The sequence below is a fragment of the Lytechinus pictus genome, chromosome 1 (genome assembly GCF_037042905.1).
Source record: "Lytechinus pictus isolate F3 Inbred chromosome 1, Lp3.0, whole genome shotgun sequence".
NCBI lineage: Eukaryota > Metazoa > Echinodermata > Echinoidea > Temnopleuroida > Toxopneustidae > Lytechinus > Lytechinus pictus.
The window spans coordinates 15105658-15131367 of record NC_087245.1 but is presented as its reverse complement, the minus strand read 5'-3'; the positions used below and the strand labels follow the sequence as shown (position 1 = coordinate 15131367).

Genomic DNA, 25710 nt, shown 5'->3' with positions numbered 1-25710 from the left:
AAACTCAGGCAGGATATTCAGTAATACTTGATTAAGCTTATGTCCAAGTTTCATGAACTAGGTCCATATACTTTTTAAGTTATGATGTAATTTCAAAAACTTAACCTTAGGTTAAGATTTGATGTTGACGCCGCCGCCGCCGCCGTCGGAAAAGCGGCGCCTATAGTCTCGTTCTGCTATGCAGGCGAGACAAAAAGGACATTGTGCAAATTTCCTGTAGAAAAAATTATGACACTGATGGATTTCCATAGAGTTACGATTGATTGGATCAATCGCAACTCTTCGTAAGACGGGACCCAGAACTGTCTATTTCAAGGAGAGCATGGAATATATTACAGGTTTGTTTTTACTGAATTTGAACAAAATCCAGAAGTTTCGTCCTATTCAATTCATCAATATGCACCAGACCGCTGTTTATAGCAAGGAATGAATTGCATATAAACATTTTTTTTTTGGGGGGGTGGGTTCTTACATGCTTTTCCAGATGACCACATGCTTAAGTACCTAGGCTAAAGAATACTCCATAACCAAGAACAGACACAGAGTGGAAACAATGACGATACGAAGTGACAAAAGAAAAATGCAATAAGAAACCAAATATAAAGAAATTAAAGAAAAATATATGTTCCGATGAGTGTTCCATAAAGCTATTAGTTACAAAGTGACCTTATGCACGACCGGTGATCCTTTCTTGTGCTAAATGATATATCCCTATGTAGCTAAGTTGGCACCTAAGAACATGTTCCAGTAGTTTTTATGTCACACATATCTTTACAAACAGCTTTATGAAACATCTACCTGGTTTACAATATTTAACTGTGGAAGAAACTGTCTCAAAGTGACTGGAAATGTTGATTATCAAGAGAAGAGATTTCACTTACTGTGATATCTGTAAAAGCTTCTTTCCTTCGCTTCTCTCCAACACTCCCTCTTCTCCTAGGTGTTGTATCTTTGCCTTCCTTCTGTTTCTTCTGTTTGCCAATCACACCCCTACACTTATCAGATCCACAAAGACACTTCTGAGCTTCCTGACTGAAAAAAGATAAAGCAAAGACAATTGCTTCATTATCTTCTACACAGCTCACTCCCAAACCCTTGTCAAATGATTAGCTTTGAATGCAGTAAGGTGTGATTCACTTTTATAGGGAATCACATCTTTTGCTAAAAAGCAATAATTGTCTATAGTCCCACCCATCCAGTGTATTTTTCATCACAAGGCAAGAAAAATTTTCAAACCAATTTATTTCTCTCAATAGTTAGTGCAAATAAAATCAAGTATGTGCAAATAATTTGTTAAGAGTTGCAGTAAAAAACTCAAGACACTATAACATATAATTATGACATCGAATGACACGAGCAGTGACATAATGGAATAATTACTATGGGAGGGTTTTTCATGCATCTTTTAGTTTTACACACATTTTTTTTAAAGACTTGAGTCATATGCGTGTATATCAAGAAAAGCAGTGCAATTAATCTCACCATTTCTGAAAACAAAGATAGTAAAACTAGTATAAAAAAACACAATATCAAACAATGTTAACATTATCATTATTATCTCAGTAGTAAAAAAATGTCTTGCTATCCTACCTAAGAATTTCTAAACTTACATCGGCCTGACAACATAATTGAAACATGTTTGACTTACCCATAAACTTCAAACTGGTAGTCAAATGTAAGCTCCTCACCAGGTTTGACCTGTCTCTTGGTAAAGAATCCTACTCGAAGCTGACCGTTCACTGTCCACTATTAAACAGAAAATTGCATTTTGTTTTAATCTTATACACATTAAATATATCTGTACTATCTCTTCTTTGTTTTTATTAATTCCAGCATAAAATTAGCTGTTTGATACCAATAAACAATACTAAAGGTAGTTTGTTGTGAAAACTGCAGACAAGACTGTGTTTAACTTTAATGCCTGTGTTGGTTTTACTGTAGTACGTAAACATGCATCTGATTAATTCAGTATTTCCAAACGAGACACTTTCCATATTGTCTCATGATTCACATAATGCACTTCAAGCAAAATGTATTTACATCTCTCATATGCCCTTCCTCTTGATTACTGTCATTGATATTTACTCAATAACCATGATACTGTTACCACATGGAGAGTCTAATTTCTGGTTTTATTTCTACATTCATTATCACCTTCTTATCCAAATGGAACAAACAATGAACTGTTTTAAAGAATTTTCTTGAAAATTTACCTTTTGTGTTTCACAATTCGGATCACAGCTGTGGTTCATGAATCGAGATACATTCCCTTTCTCAGTAGCATCAATGATCTGAAAGAAAATGAAAGGCATATTAAAAAATTAACAACATAACTTTAAGCTAAACTGTGTACAATTTGTAATAATAATTTGGCCTTTATCGCCAATCTATAGATAATTTGGAAGGGTTTTGTATCGGGACTACCCAGTTACAGTTTGCAAGGATTTAATATGATGTAATACATGTAATACAATCTATTTCAGTTCATTACAAACAAGATGTAGCTAATAAAAGAGACCAGTTTTTAAATGCTGTGGATCATGAATTAAAAAAGGTAACAATAATACCTATTTACAAGGTCCTTCGAAGTAAAACATCAGCAAAATTTACTACTTCTGAAATTTTTAATTCTCAAAAAAAGTCAACGGCTTTGTACAAGGCCCATCCTGTTAAAAATTTGAAGGATAACTTATGATATACATTGTAAGCTGATTGCAGTGTCATGCACATTATTAAACAGTTGGAGATTAAACAATCGAAAATGCATGGTTATTGCCTCCTTTTGATTGAATCTGGGTACAATCTTCACCATTGATATATTACTCTTCTAAAATGACCATTATCACTCACCTCATCTGACTTGAGCGCCATGAAATAGAAATGTAAGTTCTTGTCTTTGCTGTACTGCTTGGCTCGATGCTTGAACTCATGGAAGTTCAGAACTTCTCCAACATATTCCATTACGAACTCATTTCTGATGGAAGAATATTACCCCAAAATCATAAAATTTAGAGCATGATACCATGCAAAGAGTATCTGAAATTGCAATGAAGCTTTCTAAGCAAACAACATTTAATCCTTATTGCCATAACACAATATGCATCTGATTGAGAGTTACTATTGATAACATTTATTCAAACAAAACACAAACTAGGATAAAGAGCATATGAAATCAGAATTACTCGGTCTATATACTGCTACAACTTCAAATGACATTTCACACTGTCTTATTTTAATATTCCTTTTTCTTAAGCACATTACTTTTTCTTCATAAAAATGTTTTCAATCATAGGAAAGTTAAACAAAGACAAGAAATGACTAATAACTCACTCTTTTAGTTCTTCTTTTGTTTTTAAACCATGCCCTTTTCCTTCTGCATAGAAAACTCCAACTCGGGCATGTTCTCTCTAGAAAAATCAAACAAATTATAAAATATGATCATCAAAATAGTAAATTACCAATTGACCAAATACTTCAATGTTTAAATGCAACATACCATAGCCAGATAGAACCACACTGGCTCAAATCCTGAATTGCTAAAACAATATGGAACCTGACTCTGAATACAACATTTAGATTGTGTACCAGCAGTCTTATCACATTTAACCAAAATAATGATAAAACATTTTACGCTATTTACAGATTTACAAAAAGTTTGCTTATTTAGGATTTACCAATTATTGGAGAGGTACTTAATTATTAATACTAGATCCAGACCTTAACTAAAAATAAACATATTCAAATGAAATAATAATAGCACTCACTTTTTGGAAACGTTTGTTGGTACAGTAATCTCCACATGGACATCGTGACCCACTGTTAAAGAGAAAAACACAGGTGGAAGTAGAAATGTTAGCAAGCCTTTAATATAGAGATATGAAATGTTGTATATTGAAATGACAGGAACTAAAACTTATACTTGCAGCACCTCAATTTTTCAAGGAAACCTGTGGTTCTCAAAGTAAACTGTTTACTGTACATAGACAAAATAACCCTGACAGTTTATCTTTCACAAATCACAAATATCAACTATCTGGAGTTACGTTTTGGAGCAGGATATGTTGACAATGACTTTTTGTGTCAAAGCCATGTTATTTAACACTCTACTAAGGATTTCATGAGAGTCACTTGCCTAGATAATTGGTCACTGAAAATTGAAATGAAATTGATATAATACTGCTAAGAGCAAAACCTGATAATCTTCTGCCATCATTAGATTTTTCTAGATGAATTTAAGAGAAAGACTTGCCATTCAAGCATGAGAACTCTGTTGAGACAATCTTCCCCACAAGCCTGGATGCCACGCCTTCTTTCCTCTCTAGATGTTGTACAGCAGCATACCATTCTCCTTGCTTCCTTACCAGCTTTTGATCTTCGCCTGCAGGACAGAGAGACATAACATTTTTAACTCACTCAAGAAAATCTGCTGGGCTTGTGTAAGCAATATCAGGAATGGACATTATGGGATATCACCTCGCCTTATTTGCATGTCAAGAGTCTTGTACTAGTAGAACAAAATTGAAAGATAATTTAATTGTGTCACTATATTATCAATAAGTGTGAAATAGGCAATATAGAGTGCGTATCAATAAAAAGTTTACACTTTGAAAAAGCCCTGGGAATTAGAAAATATACAACATGTGGGTAATTTTTTCACATATATTTTTGGGTTTGTGTCTCATCTATCCAATGAAAGTAAAAGTTTTGACAGAATGTTACACATGAGTGAGCACTGTCCATTTTTGTAAAGCTCGCAGAAATCTGTTTGCGCAGAAATGCTCGTTTTCACGCTGTGTCAAGGGGAAAGGGCGAAAACAAACTTACCCTGCAAAACATTTCTCATACATTTCCCATGCACTTTTAAAATGGATACATTCAAGCATTTTGTAACAATTTTGCCACCCAAATTGAAATTTGAACACTTAGTAAGCACAACCTTTACCTATTTGTGCCAGCTGGATCTGAGGACATAACTGGATCTGAACAAAAGTTTATATCAGACATCTCCAGAATTTTTTCATGAAGTTTTTATCATTTAAAGTGGGTTTACATTTCATTTTTCATTTAATACTTGTTTCTCCACATTTTTCCCAAGCTTGACAATGATTATCAAAATGAAAATCAAGCCAAAGCCATTTCATGTAAATCACAGCCATACCTGCCAACCTTTGATAATAAAAAATCAGTATCAAAGCCACGAGGGCCCCGAACGGGTCGCGCGCGAGATGGTTTCCCCCTCCCATGGTAGGGACTCTGCATTTTCTGCATGTAAAATTAGCATTTCTCTACCCCTTTTAAAGCAAATTTACCCTATTTACCATACCACAGGATGACCTACATGTAACGTTAGTCTACTTATATGTAATATAATATCATTTGTCAATTAAACATTAAAACAAAGGTCTTGAAGATATCACGTTTGTGACAAAAAATACACCCAGTTTCATTCAGGTGTGATTTGTTTTCATTGAAATCTATATAGACTTAGGAATAATTTAATTTTTTAATAAATTGTGAGGCCCTCTATTGTTGGAAAGTTTCTGGAAAGATTCTCTTTTTAATCAGAAAAAAAATAATTTCAAGAATACAATTGAGTTTTGGGCCAAGGGATATTTTGTATCATTAATTCAGATTCAAGTTGGCCTACTGTATTAAAAACTGAGTGCAAAAAAATCTAACATTTATTTATCATTTATATCAAGTCTATCATATGCATCAAAATAAGCCAAACATTGTCATCTTATTCATGTTTATATTTCACCACACAGGAGTAGTGACTGAGGACAAGGTTATATCATAAACTTTATTAGATAAGTGCTTGTTGGCATAAGAAAGCAGATTTTCAGCCATGACAAAAACGGAGCCGAAGCTTACGGCGGCATACGCCCGACCCGCAACCACCACTGCACTTGCGGTGCGCCGGTGAGACTGGGAGGCTGAGGCGCAGCAACTCGGGCGCCGGGAGTTTAGGCAAGCGAAGCAAGTAGATTTGGCGTTCAGCTCCGATGGCTCAACTTGACTCGAAAGTTGATAATTTCCTTTCTTTCTCACAAATTTGACAATTATTCGAAAAAATAAAGTACAGATCAATTTTAACATTGCGTAGTGATAGATCTAACTTGAGTAACTGCAGCAGAGCTTCCCCATGTGCACGGCGCGGCCGGCCGAGCGGCCGGGTAATTTAAGCAGCCGGTCAGCAGACTCATCAATGATATTACCAACACACTCTAGACACCAAAACACGACTCATTCACTAACTCATTCCACAATACAAAATCATCCGGCGAAAAGGGCAAAACCTCGAATAAAAAGTGAAATTTTCTTACTAAATCACCATATTTCGCGTCAAAAATATCACCATCGTTAATTCTATACATCGTAGTTAGGAAACAAGGGGTCTAAAAAAGTGAATTTTTCACGGTTTTTCCGATGTTCGTGGATTTTGAAAACGTGTCCTCACTGAAAACTGGCACTTTCGCGAGCCGATGTCAGCCGCCATTTTGTTCCGGAAGTCAACGCTAATATCGGCCGCGCGCTGCTCGTAATTTTCACATGCAATTGCAATGGAACTGTGCACTTAGCACTTAGCCGTGCGCTCCAGTTGTTTATGCGTTAGTCGTATGTTACAGCCGCTTATGCGTTAGTCGCATCATACAGCCGTTTCAATAATTTCAACACTATATTGATTGACCCAAAAATCGGAATTTCGGTTTAAAAATTCGGAATTCGGAATGGAGGCTAAAAAATCGGTATAATTCCGCCAAAATCGGAATGGTTGGCAGGTATGCACAGCTCAGTGTAAAGCAAACATCGTCACGATGGCCTCGGTGTGTGGGGGAGTGGGGTGGGGTGCAATGCACTCTTTGAAGTGTTTTTGGCAAGGAAACAAGTTAAAAAAGGTTAAAGATATCTTCAAATCAATTTTACTAGTGAAATTCCATGTGTTCTTCATGATTAAGGTCTACTTTTATTCGCATAACTATTTCAAAGTTCTGCGCAAATCATTTTTCACTAACTTTTCCAAAGTAAGTGGTGCTCACTCAAGCGGAAATATTTTTCAACAGTTATATCGTCATTTGCTTAAATGGATCTGTACCAATGTTAAAATGTGGAAAATCTTCAGGAGATTACAAATGTATAACTTTACAGGATTTTTTCCAAGTGTAAACTTTTTTTTGATACGCACTGTAGATTAAAGAGAAATTCCAGTAGTTGCAGTAAACACTGATTTCATGAGAAAGTCTGTAAAACCAGGCTTAATTGTCAGTATATCATCGAGGATCTAGATCTGGTACAGTTACATAAACTGAACTTTGTGAAATCTAGAAATCTACGCTGAATAATGTTCAGACTGAACTTCCCCAACACAGATAAGCGCACGTGGGACAGTGTATAATTATTGCTTTGAGCGTCGGGCCCGACGCTCTACCCGAATCCTGTGCTTATTTGCTGATTTCTCAGCAATTACACAATTTCTTCCAGAATCCTTTGGCACATGCGTTTTATTTATACAAACAGACACTTTGGTGGTCATTTCATTGGATTCTGTACGAACTCATTTTGATATCGTTACCAAAACTAGCATTTACCTTTAAGTAATCATCACGAGTTCAGTTAAGATTTTTCACGACACTACTTGACATTTATACATCGTTGGGTAAGCGGAAGGGCTTCATTGCAAGGAATCATAATTTATATAATAGAAATATATACCTTTCTGTCAAGTAGTAATTCTCAGTCAACTCTGAAAAGCGAGGCATCTTGCTCCTCTCAACCATACCCCACTCCTGGTACTGACGTCTCTGCCTCTCTTCACGACTCTCCCTCCTCTCCTCCTTTGGTCTTTCCCTGACCTCTCTCCTTCCATCCCCGGCCCAGTAGTCATCGAAAGGTGTATTCTCCTTGTCTTCGCTGGAGCGTCTGGGCCTTTCTTCCCGACTATCTTCAACTTCCTCATCACCGTCATCTTTGATTTCTCCTTGTTCGATCCCTGTGCTATCATCCCAAGGTTTCTCCGTCATCTCCTCCTTAACATCAGAATCCAGTTCTCCTTCTTCCATTGATTCCTCCTCTGTCCCCGGTTCTGGCTTGGTAACTTCTCCTGTGTCTTTACTTTCTTCCATGATTATGCCAGCTTCTTCCTTTTCAACAAAATCTTCAGGTTTGATCTACATGAAAAATTGGGTGCAAATAACATTCAAATAGAGAACATGCTGATTATCTGTGTGTCATATTTACTGGAGAGCTGAATGACAATTAATAATTTTTGAAGATTTCTTTAATTTTTTACTTACCACACTGCAAATCAATACTGATCATAATTTCTTGGGTAATAACATGTGCTAAAATTTACTGAACAGTTCATTTTCTAAAATGAAAAAATAGAAAAAAAAACATACACCCGTATGAAAAATTGCAAATGAAATTTCTATAGTGTCCTGCAGTGCCTTATATACTGCAGAGTACCAATGGAACTTGCCCAAATCATTTGGGATAAGATACAAAACTTCATGAACATGGAAGATGAAATAATCATGCACTGGACATGTCATGTATTAAAATAAGTACTTTGTTCAAACAATTTTTCTGCTTGAACCCAAATTTAATATCACTGTCAACTTCTTTTTAAGTGAATATCGAAGAATGAAATGTTTTAATAAATTACAAATTAAATGCTCAAATTAAACGTTTAAATGAATTACAAATTGAATGTTCTAGAGAGCTGTCAACATGGGACCATTCAATTTTAATAGGAAGTTGAAATGGAATGAGAATCATCTGCTTATATTTTATATATATATCACAGTATTCAGGAGATAAAAAATGAGCCTCACCACTGCCTGATTATCTCCTGCTGCGTTCACCTCAAGGTCCAGTCCACGAGAATGGTATGTTGCATCCATCTTGCTCTCTCCTGCGTCAAGAATCAAGTTAGAAGTGCTGCCATCTTGGCCAGAAGAGTAGTCAGCAGTTGCACCAATAGTTGCATCAGGATCTACCTTCACTTTCTTTGTCGGGGAGATCTCTCTTTCCACCTCTGAGGAATCCACAGTAAGCCTAACATCTGATGGTTGAATTTGAATGGTGCTTGGAGAACTGCTAATTTCCTCTCCAATGAGGGCTTCAACTGGGGCCAATTTGCTTTCTTCAGCTTTTGCCTCTGTCTGCAATACTGGCTCACCGGTCATGTTAATCAAGGATGGCTTATTTTGTTGGCTTTGGTCTACATTAACAGCCATCTGAGGTGGAGTTTCTGAAGGGATTTCTGTGCTAACCACCTCCCACCTAGACTTCCTTTTACGTTTACTAACTGAAGGCCCTTCTTGGATGATATGTCTTGTTGGTGGGTCAGTAATAGCAGTCACAGCTTCTTGAGTACTGGAAATTTCTGTGCCTTCTTCAGAGAGAGATGGTACAATCCCGATACTTGTTTCAACATTTTTGGCAGAGTCAATGTTTGAGGATGGTACATTTGCTTCCAAAACTTCATCCTCATTCATGGCAGATTCTTTGTTGAATACTTCTATGGTAGGCTTTTCAGATGGAAGATATGTACTAACAACCTCAGTGAAAGGCATGACGTTCTCACTACTGTGCATAACTTCTGAAGAAACTTCTGCACTTGACTTCTGGACGGTTACAATCTGTTCACTAGTACTGTGGTCAAGAACAATACATTCGGTGTTACCATCAGAAAATTTGGTATCACTGCTAGGTGGACGTATAGGACACGACGCTGCCATTACTTTGTCCAAAATTGTTACATTCTGTTCATGTGACATCGCCTCATTATCTACAATTGCTTCTGAGATATCTTCAATTTTGGCATCAGCATCAGAATTTCCAGGTGGTAAGACAACAGACACCTTTGACGTTGTGTATGCTGTACCAGCCATTAGGTCAATGACCTCCAATGTCATTGCATCATCAGATTCAGATTCAGTTTTGGTATAGTCATCTTCATGCTCCTTCGAGCCTCTTGCCTTCAACGGTGAGACAATCTCAGTATCGCTTTGATCAGTTTCTAATAATGTATTTGCAGTCTCAATTTCTTTTACTTCTGTACTTTCACCTGCTGCTTCTGAGCAAGCTTGGTCAAGGGTTTCATCGGGAGGGGGTACTATTTTGATCTCTGGAACATTCAACATTTTATCAACATCAATATCCCTGTTCTGAAGAATTTCATTTTGACCCTGTCTTCCATTTACATCAATTTCTGAACTCGATTTTTCTTTGATACTGCCCGACGCCTTGTCTTTAGAAGCTCTTTCATTATCCTGTAGAGTATGGTCATCTATCAATTTTCTAGTATCATCTGTACTGGTTTTTTCTTCAAAAGGACCTGGAACTTCACTGATGTCCAGAGGACTCTGACTATCGATCAACTCAGTATCCTTCACTGTACTTTCTTGTTCGTCTAAAGTAGTGGGTACTTCATCAGAGCAAGTTCTAATATTTTCACATGGACTTTGACTATCAAAAATATCAATCAACTTTGCATTGTTCACTGAACTCTTTTCTTTTTCTGATACAAGTGGAGCATTATACAAACAAGTTCTACTGACCTCCTGAGGATGCTCAATTAGGTTTGTATTATTTGCTGAACTGGTTTGTCCTTCTGAAGCAAATGGCAATTCTTCAGAACAAGTTTTCCCATTCTGCTGAGGACTATGGCTATTGATTAACTCTTTGTCATCTGTATTGGTTTGGTCTCCTTGAATAATTGGCACCTCTTCAGTAAAAGTTCTGTTCTCTGTATTATTATGACTATCAGTTGATATTGAATCATTAGCTGTACCTTCCACACCTGATAACTGTGGGTGTGAAAGGACTTCAATAGTACTGGTATCATGCTGTTCCTCCTCAACTTCCATGTCAACAATTTCACTCCTAGAGTCTACCACTCTGTCTTCTTGTTTTGGTGAACTCTCTTCTTCCTTTGCATTAGTATCATTTTCGATTTTCTTACAGAACACTTTTTCAATTTCTATCTCTGCTTCTGTATCAGTGGAGGAAAATGCGTTTGCTAAGAGTTCCATTTCAACCTGACTTTCAAGAATACTTTCGGGATAAAGACTGGGGGCCTCTCCTAGACCCATCAGACTCAATTCTGCACCACTGTCCGATTCCGATCCATGATCTTTTTTAGATTCCTTCCTGAGTGTGATCTCAAACAGATTTTCTACTTTTTGACTGCTTTTGGATCTGGTTGATGTGCCTGTTTCACAAGGAACAGAGGTTATCTGACTGACTTTGTTGACTTCCGTTGGTTCTTCAACTGGATAACCTTCTCGACTTTTACTGCGAGTAACAGCTGGAGCTTTATCCTCTGATGGTTCTGATTTTGAAGATTTAGCTTCCTTCTCATCACATAAATTCTGCAACTCTGAGAGTGGTTTTTCATCCTCGTCCTCGTCATCTTCGAATACTCCACTCTTTGCTTTGACTGCACTGCGAGTGCTTCTTCGAACTGCCCTTGATGTGAAATTAAATTTAATGGGTACTCTCCCGGTAGCCTTATTCGAAGTATTCTGCTTGTTATTTTGGTCCTTTTCTGGAACAGTATTACTTTCCGTTATCTTTGCATCAGTTTTACCTTTCCCTTGCAACTTGTCATCATCCCTTAAATCAGCCTTTTCGGTTCTCTTCTCTGCAGTTACTTTACTTTCCTCCTTGGTTTTGTCCACTTCTTTCTTCAAATCTTTATCATTCTTTTCCTTTCTCCTCCTTTCATCCTGCTCCCTTGATAAACTTCTTTCATTTCTTCGATCATCCTCCCTAGACCTCCGGTCGTCAGTTCTGTCCATGCTTCTCCTGTCACTACGTCTCGTCCTACGTCCTCTATCATATCTGTCATATCTGTCATCATCATCTCTATACCTCCGTCTTTCTCTACTGTTACTTCTTTCCCTTCTTTCCCGGCTGTCACTCCTCCCTCTTCGCCTTCCCTCTCTACTTTCCTCTCTTCTTTCATCATCAGAGTTATCCCTAAATCTGTCTCTTCTCAGCGAGCGTCTCCTAGTTTCATTTCTAGTTCTGTCTGATTCTGCTTTATTTCTATCAGATTCTTTTCTCTTCTCATCATCTGAATCGTCTTTATGTCTTTCAGTTCTCCTTGATCTTCTTCGGCCAGAGTCATCATCCTTTTTATCACTTCTCTGATCAGTATCCGTTTTATTCTCACCTGAATCTCTTCTTGCTCTCCGGCTTGATTGCCTTGTGCTTCTTCTATTTGAACTTTCTTCTGGTTCTGACTTGATCTTTTTTTCTTCTTTACCAGTTGTTTGAACTTCCTGTTTTTCTTGATTCTTTTTAGCATCTAAGTCCTCACTTTTCTCGACAGAATCGAGTCTGGTATCTTTTTCAAGTTGGGCATCAAGGACAGAACTTGACTGCACTTTTTCAGGTACAGCACTCTCTTTCACATTTCCTGTTTCACCATATTCTCCCTTCTTTATTTCTTCATCTGCACATTTAGACTCTGCATGCACAATGGCATTGTCCTTTGAACTATGAATACTATCATCACCTTCAAGTGTATTTTCTTCAGCTGCTCTTCCAATAGCATCAATTTCACCACTTGTATTTTGCTCACTTTCAAGTTCACTGTCACTTTGGGCGATTGCAGGTGAAGTCATACCCGATACTTCAGAGGTGTCAGTTTGGCTCCCATCCCCTGAATGAAGAACTTTCAGGTGTTCCACTTCACTCTCATTGTTCCATTTATGCTTTGTTGTAGCCATTAACTTTTCATCAACAGGAAAGCTTTTGAAATCTTTGATGACATAATCTTTCCTGAGAACTCCCAACCGCCATTCGACCAGAGGTTTTTTGTGCTTGCCATGCTTTTTCTTTTTCTCCTTTTTCCGTAACCATTCTTCAGGAAGAAGATTTTCTTGTTCAGATTTATTTCCTTCATGTTTAGGAACACTTTCAGCTGGTGTTGAATCTGTGTTTTCCCTAGCAGCATGTTCCCCTCCCTTTTCAACTTGTCCATGATAACCAGAGCTAACCGAATCTAACTGAAGTTGGGGCATATCAGCTTCTACTTCCGATTCTTCTCTCTTGGCGCTAGCAGAAATATCAGAGTCCTCTACAACCATAGGCTCATCAGTCGGTTGCTCTGGCTCGTATGGATCAGAACTTTGAAGTGAAGTTGGTTGATCAGGGGTGTACACCTCATCAACTGGAGTTGGTTCATCTGGTTCATATGCTTCAGGTGACTTAGAGGTCTGTCGAACATTGGTAGGAATCACTGGTGATGCTGTTGGCTGTGTTGGTTCGTAAGGTTCTAGAGATGTGGTTGGTTGGTCAGGAACATATTTATCTCCTGCTTCTTTTATAGGTTTCTCTGCTTTTTCATTCTTGTGTGTGTCTTTCGCATCTGAACCATCATCCCCTTCAGTAGAGCCAAGCTGCATTAGTTTTTCAAACTCTTCCATTTCCTTTGCCAAGGTAGAGGGATCTGGATGCGGGCTGGCAGCCTTAGGCTTAGCTCCAAGAATCCCAAGTTGATCCTGAAATAGAAAGGAAAGGCCACATGAATTTCTTGACAAAAACACAAATGAAAAATTTGACATGACAAAACAAGAACAAAAACAAGCATTGCCAAAAAATAACCAAGATTTTTTAATATTTTAGTAAACCAAATTATATTTGTCACTGTGCAATGGCAATTCTCGCTACCCCAAATAGGAACAAAAATCTCATAATGCGCGAGACGAGATAATTTTCACTCCGTCGGGTCGTCATCACCACTTCCGGTTCAGAGTCATGCTCGCGCGAGGTTCGCGATACTAAGTTTTCCACCACGCTGAAATCGATGCCAATCAGCGCAACATGTACAAATTATAATACTTTTTATTTAATTTGGTCAGTTTTGATTCCATTTGAATTATAAATAAAAATACGTGAAAATAATTTTTATTAATGTTTTTATTTGGTTATAAAAAAGTAAACAAAAAATGAATATCTTAAAATTTTGCATTTAGCGACCGGCCTGACATCACGATCGTATTCGACTAGACACTAAATATATACAGCATTCATTCCGTTCAATTTTTCGTCGACCACAAAATGGATAAAAAATCAGTTTCGGAACTGAAAAAAATCTTAACTGACAGAGGAATACCGTGCAATGGAAAGCGTCAGGCAGAATTAATGACTTTAGCAGAAAAGGCCGTTAAACTGTATCGTGAAAGAGAGGGTTGTGATCACGAACTTTCAAAGCGAAAGCAACGTTGTGTTGTTGTGCGTGACGGCACTGTTGATCTGAATGGCAAAACAGTGCATTGGACTTCCGAACAGGAAGTTGTAATACCGAAAAGCTATCCCATAATGCAATGCGCGTTGCAGGGATTTTCCTGGATCTCGCCGAAATCGCTATTTGGGGTAGCGAGAATTGTAATGTTACTTTTAAAAGATGCTCTTGAAATATGTTTGCCCTTCCTAGGTATTCAATACATGTAGGTTGAGCTTTCACAAAATATTAGAATATACATAAAATAGAATTTTCCACACTTAAACAAAACAAAGCAGCAAGAATGTTCTTGCAGTCAACTGGCAATCTTAGAAAGCATGTCATATTATGCCATTTCAGGGTTTTAAAAGAGAAAGGAGTTATAAAGCAATTTACATTTGAGCAATAATGGCTTTTAAAAAATTAAATAAAGTGAATGCAAGATCAATTCTCATTGAATTTATTCTGTGATATGAAAACTATGTTTTAGACCATGAATAATATTATTTATTTTCTGATCCAAAAATATTAAGTTCACTTATTACCACTACACCCGTGAATTTGAAATTAAACCGCAGGCCATCCATCAGCAAAGACACTACAAATTTTCAAAATGTCAACAACAACAAAAAAATGATACCATTTCAATCTAATCAAAACCAAATACGATAACTTTAAATTAATGAGAACAATGGATTTATAATCTCATCAGATTTTCACTCTTTTGATTATGGATCTAAAGGATTGTAAAAACGAAATTTTAACAATTTCCTGGTATCCTAATGCAATATACAAAGCAAATTTCAAAAATAGTTACACAAAACATCTTTGTGTCACAGGTTTTTTTATAGGACTGTAGAGAACATTGTTAAATACTATCGAAACAGTGCAAACTTCTAATCAATTTGTGATGCAAATTCATGCATCAAATCTCTGTCACTCCCAAATGCACACAAGCCTTAATGTGACTAATTATCACGAGAAAGCTGAAATTTCATGTATGTAATGAAATATCTGTGATGTATGTGAAATCAATATTAGCCAAAATTGTGCCCATGGTGTATTTCAACAAATCTCAAAATTTAATGCATTAAAAGATATGCCTTTCAAAATTAATTTAAGAGCATGATAAAATTATTCATGTTAATGTGATACCAAATTTTTCATGGCAATTCAAATATTTCTGGAGATAAAGTACATAAATAGGCCTACCGGCTACTGGTACATCATTCTTTTTTTGTTGGAGGGGGTGCAGAGGTTGAATTTTATCCAATAAAGATTTTTGTGGGATTTTCTAGGCATGTTAAATAAAGCCTTGGTCATGAACAACATTGCTACATGTAGATATATTCAAGTGTGTCCCAAATTGCTACAAAACAGACATTATTCTCATTATCCCAATACAACTCACCAGGTTCCCTGAGGAAATAAGGGTCATAAAATTTCATCTTAAGTCCCTGACCCATATTTTATCCCCCCCCCCCCCCCTCTCCATTTTATGTGCAGTCAACTAAATACCTAAATATGTTGCTCAAGCCATCAAAACACTTTATTAATATCAGAATATATTATGCAAAGCAAGTTATTTACCTCTTTTTTCTTTTTTCATAGGTCAAATTTTCCCAAAATCAAACAGTGTTTGTAAACTAAAGTAAAATTTAGGTATACATAGAAAAAAAATATATGTAACAGACTGAAATCCTAATAATATTTGACTTGGGTAGATTACATTGGTCCATGTCCATCACTACATATATTTTTATAAACTTGTAGAGAATAGAAAATGGGTGCTTCTTTGTTGACCAGTAAAATCCGACACAGTTAAGGTTTGAATTGTGGTGATTACCACGGCGGACAGCACTTACTTTTTTTTGGTATTCCTGGTTTAGGCGATTTCATTTCATACTTCAGTACGTTGTGGAAATGTGCAATTTTGTAAGTTGTGCTGGAATGGATTCTTACATCCAGTTTCAAGTGGACCCTGTTTCTGATGGTTGTCTTATTAACAAGGTTTTTCAAGCTGACATATCCGCCCTCTGACTTTGACCTCACAAAATGAGCTAATATTTCATATGTGTACAAACGGCGGAGCTGCTGTCCTTATCACCCAACCAATATGAAAACTTTTAGCAGGAAATAACACTACGCAAGTAAGGGAAGCCTGGTGGTCTACGACAAGAGTATGAAGGCGCAGACTCAAAATCCCAGTGTTACACTTGTACCTTCAATTGTTTTTGAAAAATACATCGATACCATGCAAATGCACAGTATCTCAACGAGTGCAGAGCAGCAAGCCTACTTTTTTTCCAGGAGACCCAACTCCACCCAGCCATTCCAGGCAGAGCAAAAATTACATACTTTGAAAGTTTGAACTTTAATACGAGAAGTAATAGAAAAATCTACAAAATTTGGAATAACCTGTAGAGGTGGCTTATGTTTGCTTTTATACAAACAAGTCAAGTGCAAACAACTGATCAATTAAAGAGAATACCGTTGACTACATGTATGAATTGCTTTAGTACGACAATGCCCATTATATCTATACCAAGGGAGTTCGATCAAATTTTTATGTTTGTGGCTTATGTTCCATCACAAGCAAATGTTAAAGTGGCAAGTAAAAGCATAGCAGCCAAATGAAATGAATTTGAGAATGCCTCTCAATACTCAGTCGAGTCAACTGGGGAAACTCAATAAATGTAGTCTGCAATACACACTGCAATTATTCAAATGCAGAACTAGTTTGCTGTAGACAGCAGTGTGCCATTTTTTTCCCCATCTGCCCATCACCATGTTATTTCTGATAACCTTTTTTGATGAAATTTTGTCATGCTTGTATGTTTTAAATTCCTTTAAAATCTGTTAGTTTGCATAAATGCTTTGAATATGTTTGCTACTTTAATGCAAGTGGAGGGTGAATGTCTATAAAGTGGTACAGTGGTACTTGTACATGTAGTGTCTGGGGTGCCTACTGTATTCAATCTTGCACTGTATTAAAAGCACATTAACATGGACTGCTTGAATGAGTGCGTGCGTGTGTTATCTGTAACTGAATAAATGGACTACTGTACAAGTGCATACTCCTGCCTGCAGGATGAATGCACAGAAATATATTGTCTGTGCTCCGAGTCTGATGATGGTCAATCAGGAAGAGCTACATGTGCCAAAGTAACTAATCACAACTTCTTAATGAAATCAGGCTATTGTTGCAGTTGGCTTATACATGGACCTTGCACACATCACCATTATGGACTCTGGCCAGAGTTCAAACAGGCATCACTCTGGTAAAAATCAATGTTGATAGAAGTGAAATTGCAGGTTAAATTGACACTTCTTTGTGAAGTTAAAACACCAGACTTTTTTTAAACATTTATTCACTCACTCAGTCTCATTTCATAAATTTCCAGAAGCACTGCTGCATAAATGCATGGACTCACCCCTTTTTCGTTCACCTCTTGGGCTTTCTTGCTGCTTCTCAGCCATCGCCTGGTAGGAATTATTCTGAAAGGCTCCATAGTGATCTATCAGCTTCTGTATCCTGTATCAGAAGATTAAGTCTGTCATGCAGCTCATCCTCCCCTGCTACATTACCATCCTTAGGCAGCAGGCTCAAGCTGGAAATTAAATTACAATAACAATAGTAAGATTGAAAAGAAGCATGGGATTCAAAAAAAGAGGAGGGGAAATCTCAATTTCAAAGAATGTCTATTAAATTCAAAGGCATTCACAAAACTTTCAAAGTGTCCATACCAGTGCAGGACATGGCTGCCCTGTGTGAAAAAGATGTTATTTTGTCATTCTTAATTCAAGCGACATTCATGATCAAGATAATGTGTACATTATTGGACGACATTCCAAAAGTACATTTAAGGGCACTTAGTGCAGTGACCAGGCAGTATAGGCATATCCATTTCACCCATCAATTCTTCATTAGAATTTGACTGTTGAATTGGTTTACATCTCTAATCTCTCATAACATTTCTTTTCCAGAATTGGTCCTTCAAAGAATTATTGTCCAATTGTAGATCAAAACTATATGCAAAGTTTGCCTCCTGAAATCTACCAGTACCATGTAAAAATATGGTTTAATATCTATTAGGAAAAAGCTTTTCAAAAGTCAAGGACCTGCTTGGTTATTGATTTTACTTTAGAAAATTATTACACTCTAGATCACTAGTATTGAGGTTTTTTGTTTTCATCTGATGATAAATTAGAAATTAGAATTTAAGGTTAGATTTATAACAAATTAAATACCAGCGTTATAAAATCCTGACTAAAAGACAAGAGGCATTTTTTAATCAATTCACCCGAGATATGGATGGATCATCCAATTAAGGTCACTAGGCCCGACCAAGTCACTGATTCTGGAACACCAGAATCTGTCTAATACGTTTGTATTGTAGTAACATTTCCCCATTCCAAAGTTTTAACAAAACAATTCATGTCAGTAAAGACTGCAAATCCTGTCCGAGGGTAAAATGTTGATATTTTCTCAATATCAGCATATTGGCATTTAATCTTTAACCCTAAAACTGCCGGGGGGGGGGGGGTGGGAATCGACCCCACCTAGACATTTTCTGCCACTGTTCCGCTGCGTGAAATTTTTTTACCGTTTCACTTGCTGACTTTACTTTGAAGTCTTGCGCATCTTTTGAGACCGAATTTATGATGCCCAGGTATGCGGTTGAAAATTTATGCAGACCCAAATTTGCTCCAATTTGTGTACAAAGTCAATATGAGTTTTCTCATCTTATTAAAATATTTTTATGTTCATCAGCTGAAATAAATTGATTTTAGAATAATTATGCTTCAAAAAGATTCTGCTCTAAATTTGGTGAAAAAAATAAAGAAAAACAAAAGGTCTAAAACAAATAAATACATAAGAAATTCATAAAACAGTAAAATACAAAAGAAATTCTTTTTCAAACCTTAATTTTTTTTCATTTGTAATCGTTAGCAATCATATAAAGAATATTGACACCACAAATTAGCATTCTAGCTCTTTTTGTTGAATTAGAGCACACAGTATGATTTACGCATAAATTAGCATAATTACCTCATGTAAAAAAAATAATATTACTTTGCCTTGGAAAAATTAAGCATCAGCCTTGTACATGTAGATCACACCCTACACTATTATCATGCTAATATTCACAGCATTAATTGTTGGGAAAATAACAATGCTTGATTTTTTTTTTAAATGTTCAAATTTCTGACATCCATCTGTTGGGATACTGGTTTTCCATCGGTAGGGCATTGAAAATCTGGAAAGAAAAATTTCTAACATGATTTAGCCTAAAAGATAGCATGGAAAATTAACAAGTGGGACGCATCTGGCAGTCACGCCTGCATTACGCAATTCGATATAGCAGCAGTGCTTCCTTTGAAAAACAGCTAATGAATAATTATTCATAAAAGAAAACACTAATATGATAATAAAATATTATGTCCATTGACCAAAAATGACCTTTGACCATGATCATGTGACCTAAGACATGTGCAAAACAATCATTCATACTTGATTACCCTTATGTCGATGTTTCATGAGCAAGTACCATAAACTTCCGAAGTTATGCCAATTCAACACATACTCCCAACACGGCCAGAGTTCATTGACCTTTAAATGACCTTTGATCTTGGCCATGTTCCTGAAACACACACAGGGTATTCAGGGATATATTGCTGCTCTTATATCCAAGTTTCATGATCTAAATCCATAGACTTTTAAAGTTATGATGACAATTCCACAAATACATGTATCCCTAACATTAATACCAAAGTTTGCTCACCCTAAATAACCTCTGACCTTGATGTGACCTGAATCTAGCACAGGATGTTCAAGGATACTTGATTGCTCTTATGTCCAAGTTTCATGAACTAGATCCATAAAATTTCAAAATTATGATGAGAATTCCTCAAATACCCCCAATATGGCCAAAGTTCATTGACTCTAAGTGACCTTTGTCATGTGACCCGAAACTCGCGCATGATATTCAGGAATACATGGTTGCTCTTATGTCCAAGTTTCATGAACTAGATCCATAAACTTCTAAAGTTATGACAATTCCTCAAATAACCCCCCCATGGCCAAAGTTTGTTGACCCTAAGTGACCTTTGACCTTAATCATGTGACGTGAAACTCAGACAGGATATTCAGTGATACACTATTACCCTTATGTTTAAGTTTTATGAACTAGGTCCATATAATTTTGAAGTTATGACATTTTAAAAACTTATCCTTGGTTAAGATTTTGATATAGATTCCCCCAACATGGTCTAAGTTCATTGACCCTAAATGACCTTTGACCTTGGTCATGTGACCTGAAACTCATATAGGATGTTCAGTAATACTTCACTACCCTTATGTCCAAGTTTCATGAACTAGGTCCATATACTTTCTAAGTTATAATGACATTTCAAAAACTTAACCAAGGTTAAGATTTCAATGTTGACGACGCCGCCGTCGGTGCCTGTAGTCTCGCTCTGCTATGCAGGCGAGACAAAAATGAGCCCCGAATTTCCCCATTCACTGCAATGTTAAAGCTAATCCAATGTTGCATATTTAAGTAATCTGTTGTGAAAAGTAGCATTTGAAAATTAAAAAATTATTTTTGCCTGCATTCAGGGCATACCCAATCACATTATCTGTGAATGAATTGGATAGTGATAGATGTGTTTGGGGAAGCTTAAGATGTTTTATTCCAAATCCAATGAAGTTCATCATATTAGCCTGTGTATTGTTGTCAAGTGTTCTATTGAAATCCTCTAGTAGGCACAGATACCCTAATGCTAAGCCAAACCGAGATTGGCATCATTTTCCAAATTCATGCAGGCACGGATCTTACTGCAGCAGTCCGAACACAAAAGTGTTTTGCGACGCCCCCAGGGCTTGTGCAGATCCAGAGTCTGACATTTACCGGATGAATTACTGAAGAAATGTGACAAGCAAAAAAATAAAAATAAACGACCCCTTCCCACCACCTCCTGGATCTGCACCCGTACATAAAAATTAGTCAGCTAATCAGAGCACAGCATGTTTGTCAATAGGCAAATCTGATCTACTGCCGAGTGTTTGATAGTTTACTCTTGTTGCCATGATCACGCAATTTCAACACGTAGAACCGTATATTAAATCTGAAGGGAAAAAATATTGGACTCTTGGACTTTGGAGGGTCTAAATTTTTAATATGAAGTTTTAAAAGATTTCTTAAAAAGTCAGTAAAATCATTACTTAAAGCAAAGCTCAGCCTAACATCAATAAATGCAGATCAATATTATCAAAAACAGAATCAAACTGACAAGGTCACTTTAGTATGATGGGGGACCATAATTTGCGCACATTATAAAAATTATCATGAAGTTGATTTTCAATCAAAAATTTCTCATGGTTCACACAAAAATAATCAAAATCATGAATACCAAACGGAAGGCAAGATTCCAAAGTCAAATTAGCTTGACAGAATTATAAAGTAGGCCAAGGGTGTCGCCGGTATCGTGATCTCAAAATTCCATGACGATTGACTAGTGCGCACTTGGCTGAAAGTGTCATGAAAAAGTGTGATCTAAATTTTGCAAAGCTTTAGAAAATAAATCAGACAAAGGTGAGATAATTGTATCAGATGAGGGTTAAACTGCCATAAATTCCGTTGGTATAACATTTGACTTACTTTTTTTGGATACCTCTGCTTGCGCTTGCAAACTGGCGATTTCTTGATGCTTGTCAAGAAGTTCGGATTTTCTCGGAGCAGATGCAAAAGGTAACAAAATATGCCAATATTTTCACAAATCGAGACCTTACCTTCAAGAAAAATACCATACTTAGTAATTTTGGGTCGCTTTTTCTGTTGGTGATTATCAGTTTTACAATATATTAATTAGATATCGAGATATTGGACCGTGCGCAAAATAAGGTAAAGCACGAATAAGGTCACACCACCATACAGTATAAAAGGTTAACTGAAAATTGAGTCTGCTCCAACTTTTAAATGTCCAAAGTCAGGATCTCTGGAATCATCCAAATATTTTGGGGTGGATCAGATCACATGGTCATAGAATTTATAATAGATTTCATCCAGCAAAGCACTTACATGTACAAGACATTCAATATAAACCGAATGGCTTTCAACAATGCCATGCTCATTGCATTGACGATCGCCATTTGCAAATAAACCTTTTCACAAAATCCCACCACTGCACCACCAGACTGACACAACTTGAATTGGATTTCTAGCCTCAAAATACTCACAAAAATTACATCAGAATAGACTGTAATAATGTGCTGTTAATCATGAAATTAAATGAATTTCAACATATTGGGATTTGAGTTTGAATTTGCTGCTAGAACTTTGACGAGTACAGCAGTTTTCGGAACAAAACAAGCACACGGCACGTCTTCCACCGAAACGCACACATTACCTTCCCCCACAAGTTCGGGCGGAGGTCATTTGTATACACGATGTCTATGGATTGGGATACAAACATACACACGCTGGTTCAGCGAGAGTCGAGTGTACATGCGGAGACGCGTGTGTATCCTATTGGGGTAAAATCCCCTAGCTGCATTGCAGTGCGAATGTCTACTCTGATTACCGAATGTGCTTTTAAAGTTCTCTTTGTAATGATAATTTGGACAAAATGTACCAGGAAAAATATTAGACGACTTAATGAATTTACCAACCTCACTGACTAACACAATTAAAATTATTTTACCTACAAAAATCGGAGAAAAGTCGTAAACAAGACATCATTCCACGCACATTTGCGTCAGTTTTAAGATATCACTATCAGTCATCAACACAACCGGCCTCCCCAAACATATTCTCGGTATCATTTCATTTATTTGCGGAAACCATGAAAATGCTATGTTCATGCCATTAAAAACCACCGACAACAGAATTAAAAAGTCCTCAGAAGTATTATTATATACTTACTCTGCCTTACACGATCCGAAAACGTGTATTTTAGGCACTCGTTAGGTTTGCTCTTCGGACGTCCACGAATCTCATTCCAATCCCAATCCTCGAATGCAACATATATAATCACGTGATATACACCGCGGCATCGATTTGTGTGTGTGTGACGCTTGAGCTTGGCATCCACACCCCAAGAAATCCAACAGCAAGCACTGAGAATAAATTGGAAGGGGTTTCCAAAAATGGAAGAATTACGGTACTTGGGTTAGAGTAGTAGCTCTGGGAAGATGGAAGCTTCAAGATTTCTTATGATAAACTTATCAAATGGGAATTGTACAATCACACGGGAGACAAATAATTTGAGCAAAAGAAACCCAAGAAAATGAAAGGGGTCGGTACGCTCATTAGTTACCCCCACTACCCTAACAAATGGTAATTGACAAGATTATTCAGGTTTTCTTGTTTGAATTTATTAATAAACTTCATTCATTTGGCATGAATATTTCGTTTTAATTATTCAGGAAGCTGTCAATAGAATTACAAAGGGAATGTGGCAGCTTCAGCATCAACACATTAATTGTCCCACTACTAGTATGGAAAAGTATAGGCCTATCAGCAAATATACTCCAAAGAATATGCAATATCTCATAATTTATAGACCTATACTAGCTTTATACGAAATAACTGCATCTTCGCATTCTTTGTCAAGAAAAAAAAACTACTGTACATGCATACAAATTTTATCAAAATATTCCTCTTTTACAACAAAAGTGAGCTAGATGGTCATCACAGGTTTTTGAAACCAAAATTCCCAATTCATTTCTATTTATTTATGAATAGATATATTTATCATCTACAATAGAAGATCGCTGTATGATGGGCATATGGAAGAGAATCACCCATCATGCAACTGACTTCCATCGTGGTCAGTTCCCCCTTCATTTTCCCTTAATTGTGGTGGCATCGGTGGGATATAACTCACACTGTATCAAAACAACCCATCACCCATCATTTCAGGAGGTACAGTGTATCTTGCTCTCAGCCAATCAGATGCAATTGTCAATTAAACTCACTAATAAAATGATTAATGAAAGCTCCATTGATCATGATCCATTCAATAAATTGTTCAAAAACTTGTCAGTGATCTAACCATTTTTTATTTGTCTCTGTTATTGGTGTAAAAAAATCTTTATAATGTGAAATATACTTATGTTTTTGTCCCATTCCAATAAGTAATATCCGCATATTTCATGAAAGTGCAAATTAATCAAATGTAATAATTACTACCTATCATATTCATCGTTCATTCATAAGATGAAAGATAAAAGTGGGCCTTTCAGCTTTAGGAGTTACATATTGATTGATGTTGTCTTGAGCTTCAAGCCTTTCAAAGAGTAATGTTGAAGGTTAGTGCCATGCTATCTAGTTATGTCATGTATCAGAGCCCCCTTTTCTGGATGTGTTAAAAAAAATGGACAATTAATATACATGTACTATCTTTTTCATGGCTCTTTATTTTCTTGGACACATTTTCAGAAAGACTTGTGACTATAACCTTGTCATTATGTTAAATAATCAGAACCCTTGATAATTAACAGTAAAGAAGAATCCAAACTTGGTAAAAAAAAATGTGTGAGAAGAGAGAAATAGGAAAAAACAGAAGTTTGAAAGAAATCGAAAACAATAACAAAGTTATGGCTGTTTTAAAATAAAGAACCCTAAGATTATGTAAACTTGTTTATTTTGTTTTTAATTTATTAAGATTACATCTTTATTTTCCCCGGTATAGTTGATAGGCAGAAAACTGAGCGCTTAGAAACACCTGTATTATTGGCAACTGAGAAAGGAAATTCTGATAAGTGGTAGGGACAACTTTTCCACTGGCCATGGAGCAGTAATCACAATATAAAATAGGAAGCATATTGTTTTATAACCTTATGAAAGAAAATTACAACTTCAAGTAAAAGTTTTCAATAAATGACATCATAGCCTCTTTATGTATTGGAGTAAATGGAATATAGTCACGACCTTTAATACATCGTTATGACATCATCAATGCAGCAAATTGAAAGTGTCCATAGGTATAGTGATTACCAATTTTTACAACTTTTAAAAATTCATAACCTTTAATGTTTGACCGATATTTCACCTATCATGTTGTCTGATTTTCCTCTAAAAAATATTTGTGTTGGATTTTTCTTTAACATAACAATTTTATGACTTTTATAATACTTGTTGATTTTTTTTTATAAAGCGGGCCCCTGATACTGATAACCAATTACTTTATAATGATGCTGTATAATGGCACAAGTTTCACTGGCTGATTTGAAGGCTATATAAATGTATATTGATGAGAACTTTCACCTTGTAACCAGAAACTAATTTGTTCATTCTCACAATTTATTGAGTCTTCAGATGATTCAGAAGTCTTTACTTTCTACCACCTGGCTTTGACTTTTTACCTGTTGACCCCCAATCTAATGAAATCAACATTATTCTAATATATATATATATATATATATATATATATATATATATATATATATATGTATATATTTTTTT

General features: G+C 36.3%; 1 protein-coding gene across 4 annotated transcripts in view; it reads right to left on the bottom strand.

Annotated features, from left to right (window-relative positions):
• LOC129258109 (histone-lysine N-methyltransferase SETD2-like) overlaps positions 1-23362 on the bottom strand; it is a 38145-nt gene extending 14783 nt beyond the window's left edge. Inside the window, exons 1-11 of one of the 4 annotated variants that reach the window (XM_054896523.2) lie at positions 23167-23362; positions 17674-17850; positions 8835-13517; positions 7714-8168; positions 4250-4378; positions 3765-3816; positions 3331-3407; positions 2851-2974; positions 2214-2291; positions 1649-1746; positions 882-1032 (exon numbers count right to left, since the gene is read on the bottom strand). In XM_054896523.2, the coding sequence (XP_054752498.2) occupies positions 882-1032; positions 1649-1746; positions 2214-2291; positions 2851-2974; positions 3331-3407; positions 3765-3816; positions 4250-4378; positions 7714-8168; positions 8835-13517; positions 17674-17751 (5925 nt within the window). In that variant the 5' untranslated portion in view covers positions 17752-17850; positions 23167-23362. The other 3 variants (XM_064096949.1, XM_064096958.1, XM_064096953.1) reach the window with 3 other exon arrangements.
• Positions 23363-25710: the final 2348 nt, after the last annotated feature.